The sequence below is a fragment of the Pinus tabuliformis genome, chromosome 3_1 (genome assembly GCF_031772625.1).
Source record: "Pinus tabuliformis cultivar Carrire ecotype Pingquan chromosome 3_1, CPIR1, whole genome shotgun sequence".
Taxonomy (NCBI): domain Eukaryota; kingdom Viridiplantae; phylum Streptophyta; class Pinopsida; order Pinales; family Pinaceae; genus Pinus; species Pinus tabuliformis.
Genome location: NC_142301.1, coordinates 509,822,659 through 509,826,286, shown reverse-complemented (window position 1 = coordinate 509,826,286; position 3,628 = coordinate 509,822,659). Strand labels below are relative to the sequence as shown.

The window sequence follows — 3,628 nt, the reverse complement described above, 5'->3', positions numbered from 1 at the left end:
GCTTTACGTTTTTTCGCGGGCTAATTTTAGTGTGTGCGGAATTAAATTGTGGGCTTTGCTGAGCGGACTTGGGGTCCTCTTGTCAGCTTTTTGCTTTATTAAATTTAGTTTTGGAGGCCTAAGAGCAAGTTTATGGGTTCTTTTGGTTTTATCCCTCTCCCTGTGGGGGAGTAGGCGCACCTTAGTGTCTGTTTGTAACCTATGTAAATATTTTTTGTCTAAATTAATGGAAAAAATGTCTCTTGCTTAAGCAAAAAAAATATATTAATATATTATATATAAATACCTTAATTATAATAAAAATAAAATACATCTGCAAATAAACTTATTACACTGTAATCAGTATATCATTTCCCAAAACACAATAAAAACTAAATAAGGCTATTATTTTTAGTGTTTTATTCCCAAACAGTTCTTTTAAAAATGTAAAAATATCCCCAATAAACAACCAATTTTAAAATAACATAATAATGATCCGCTTTATTGGTACAGCTTTACACAATAGCGTGACTTCAATTATTAGCTTTCTATTTGCAAGTTAAATATATTCATTCAAGCCTCCCCAAATCTTTACTTGAGCGTAATCTGATTTTGGAATATTTCCCAACTTTATGGATATTATTAGGGAAGTCAAACAACATGCTTGCTTTATTTATGTTAATTAGATTTCAAAAATATTTTGTAATCTACTCAAGATGATACAAATCATTTATAAAATTCAATAATACCATTAAGTGGATGTATTATCAAATTCAATCGCACCATGCTCATTTTTATTCTCCATGTAACCATGTCCTTGCAATCCCAATAGAAAAATTTTGTGTGTCTTTTCCATCTTGATACAGTGTCCCACATTTTACTATCAGAGATAAAATTTGATGGGTAAATTGTTGATCATAGGGTAATTTGATAGTCAAATATAATTTTAAATTTTTAAAGATAATCTGCTCATCAAACATGATTTAAAATTTTATAAAAATATCATTTTTTTTAAATTGTAAAAACAAAAGATAATCTGCTCATCAAATATGATTTAAAAATTTATAAAAATATCATTTTTTTTAAATTGTAAAAACAAATTAAAAAATTAAAAACCATCGAATTTAACAAATAAATCTATTTAAAAATTCCAACCTTGCTAACCATATATCACTTCTTATAAAAATGTCCCTTCTTATAAAGATAAATTTATAAAAATATCATTTTTTTTTGGAAAATTGTAAAAACAAATTAAAAAATGTAAAAACTATCAAATTTGACAGATAAATCTATTTTAAAATTCCAACCTTCCTAAGCATATATGACTTCTTATAATAATGTCCCTTCTTATAAAGATGTCCGACATGTCCTTCGAATGATAACACGACTAAATTGTATTACAACTCCACACAAACACCCTGATCAAAAGAAATACCTCGAACAAAAATTTATTCTTTTTTCATATAAAAATTGAATTGATTCTGAAGACGCTGTCGGCTACTTTCTTATGAGCGAAGCGACCGTGCAGGTGACCAGTCTAGAAGGTGGATTGCGCTGCAGAAGCGCTGCAGCCTTCTCGGAAAATACTTGGAAAAAAATCTCTGTGCATTCCTTGCCAATGTGGGCTTCAACCAAACTACCCACAAAGCTTTTCACGAGATTGGATTTCATACACCCAAACATCTTTGGGTCCTTAATATACTCTTCAAAATCCTCCTCACTCATGCTCGGCACCCACTCGCACACTTGCAGGTTCTCAATCTCAAAATCGCCACATTTCTCCACTGCCTGTCTCATCTCATCTGCATTAGGAAAATACCATGGAAGATTGAAAGAATCTCTCAAATCTCTGCCAATAATCCCCTGCACTCCATATCACAACACCAACAAATTCATACATTAATATCTGGATTCTCTGTATACAGATCCATATGGTTAGCTATAAATGATTTGATAAGAATTCAAGACTTATGGTCTGTCATCTTGCCTGTGTCACCAATTCATCCCATGCATTTTCAAAGTCCTGGCCACAGAATTCGCCTCCCACAGAAACTTGTTGTGCAGGAGACCAACTGTCTGGTCTGCCCATCATACACAAGAAGAGCACGCCTCCGGGTGCCATCTCCTGAGCTCTGCAGTTGAAAAAAGTGTTGAGGTCCTTTTCAGATTGCTTTGAATAAGCTTCTGCAACATCCTGCCTGCCTCCATTAATCCACACTCTTTCCTTATTATATGAGGGCGAATCCTTCATCACAACAGCCTGAGGCACCTGCAATAATGATAATATGATCAGAAAAGTTCAATTTAGTTGTGAGCTATGAAAATAATGTAATCAGATAATTTAATTTGGTGTAATAATAAAGAGGCAGAGCTGACCTGTGAAAGCCAATGAAGCGCCATGACAGAGAAGCAGACATGAATGGTGGATCTCGGAAACAGAACGTTGTAAAAGGATCCAGGGACACCCGCAACAAAATAGGGAGAATGCCCAGGTCGGTCCAACAGATTGAAGAGCCCATTGAAGTCATTGGAAGGCAGATCAGAGAAATAAGCCTGGAACTCCAGCATTGAGCTCCTGCCATTAGAATGATTGCCATTCTCACAAAGATTTGTGAGCGTTTTGACAACAAAATCGACGTCTGCTACGGTGTTAGTACCAGTTGCACAGCCCAGATCTGTGATTCTGAGAGGGCCCTCTCGGGGAAATCTGAGCTTCTCGATGGCGGCTTCAAACAGCGGCTGCAACATCCCGAAAACGTGCCGCTGTCTGTCAGAGTTCTCGGCGTAACTTGCATCGCCATCGCCCGCATACATGTGAAGAACTCCTTCGAGATTATCGCCTCTGGCTCTGTGAAGCGTGCCGTTGTCCATGGCCTTTCCGAGGGCTTCACTTGCCATTCCGAGGACTCACTTGAATGGTGCTGCTTTTCAATGCCCCAATTGTCCATTGATGAGTTTGAGTGATACCAATGTGAATGTCAGAGCGAAGCTGTCGAGAATCTTTGAACATTAAAAAATGAGAGCGAAGCTGTCGAGAATCTTCTCTAGACACATGGTAAGTGCGGTGATGGCAATCCGAGTTGTAAAGTTTTTTTGGTTTAAAATTTGGCAAATATTTATTAAATTTATAAATTTGAATTTTGTAGTGTTTTTTTTAAGAAAGGAAAGCATCAATATTTATATTTTATCAATATCATTGAAAACTTACCTTTCATAAACTACAAAATTCAATTTTTTTGAAATTTGTAGTTCATGAAACGTAAGTTTTCAATGATATTGAATTAATTTATGTAATAAATAGAAACTTTAAACAACTTAGATTTATTATAATTTTAGATTCACTAAGTTTGGAGGAATTAAATTTTTTAAAATGTAAATTTCTCAATAAAAAAGCTTGGGAAAAAATTTATGCCGCTAGATTTAGTATCATGAATAGATATTAGTTGTGAGCAACACAACGATAAAATGTGAGAAATTTATCTTTTTTAAATTTTCAACATAATATATACTTAACTAATATTGAAATATTTTATTTGATGATGATGATGATGATGGTTAACGTCCACTGAGACCAAATTGGTCTATCGGACCTACAATATTCTTAATTTTTACTTGTCTGGCTCCTCGTTTTTCTTGGCGAGATTGGTGT

At 34.5% G+C, this 3,628-nt stretch overlaps 1 protein-coding gene across 1 annotated transcript; it reads right to left on the bottom strand.

Annotated features, from left to right (window-relative positions):
• Positions 1-1,254: 1,254 nt before the first annotated feature.
• On the bottom strand, positions 1,255-2,970 carry LOC149188043 (gibberellic acid methyltransferase 2-like). The gene is made up of 3 exons (XM_089412915.1): positions 2,356-2,970; positions 1,967-2,248; positions 1,255-1,842 (listed from the first exon to the last, which is right to left on the bottom strand). Exons 1-3 carry the CDS (start codon positions 2,875-2,877, stop codon positions 1,477-1,479), a joined length of 1,170 nt encoding a protein of 389 aa, XP_089269041.1. The 5' UTR covers positions 2,878-2,970; the 3' UTR covers positions 1,255-1,476.
• Between the last annotated feature and the right edge of the window lie 658 nt (positions 2,971-3,628).

Bases quoted from the DNA above. Each gene is read 5' to 3' on its own strand.
- LOC149188043 (XM_089412915.1), bottom strand. From the start codon at position 2,877: ATGGCAAGTGAAGCCCTCGGAAAGGCCATGGACAACGGCACGCTTCAC. The intron at 2,249-2,355 runs GTCAGCTCTGCC...TCATTATTGCAG, and splicing joins CGCTTCATTGGCTTTCACAG to GTGCCTCAGGCTGTTGTGAT. The intron at 1,843-1,966 runs GCAAGATGACAG...TATGGAGTGCAG, and splicing joins GGGATGAATTGGTGACACAG to GGGATTATTGGCAGAGATTT.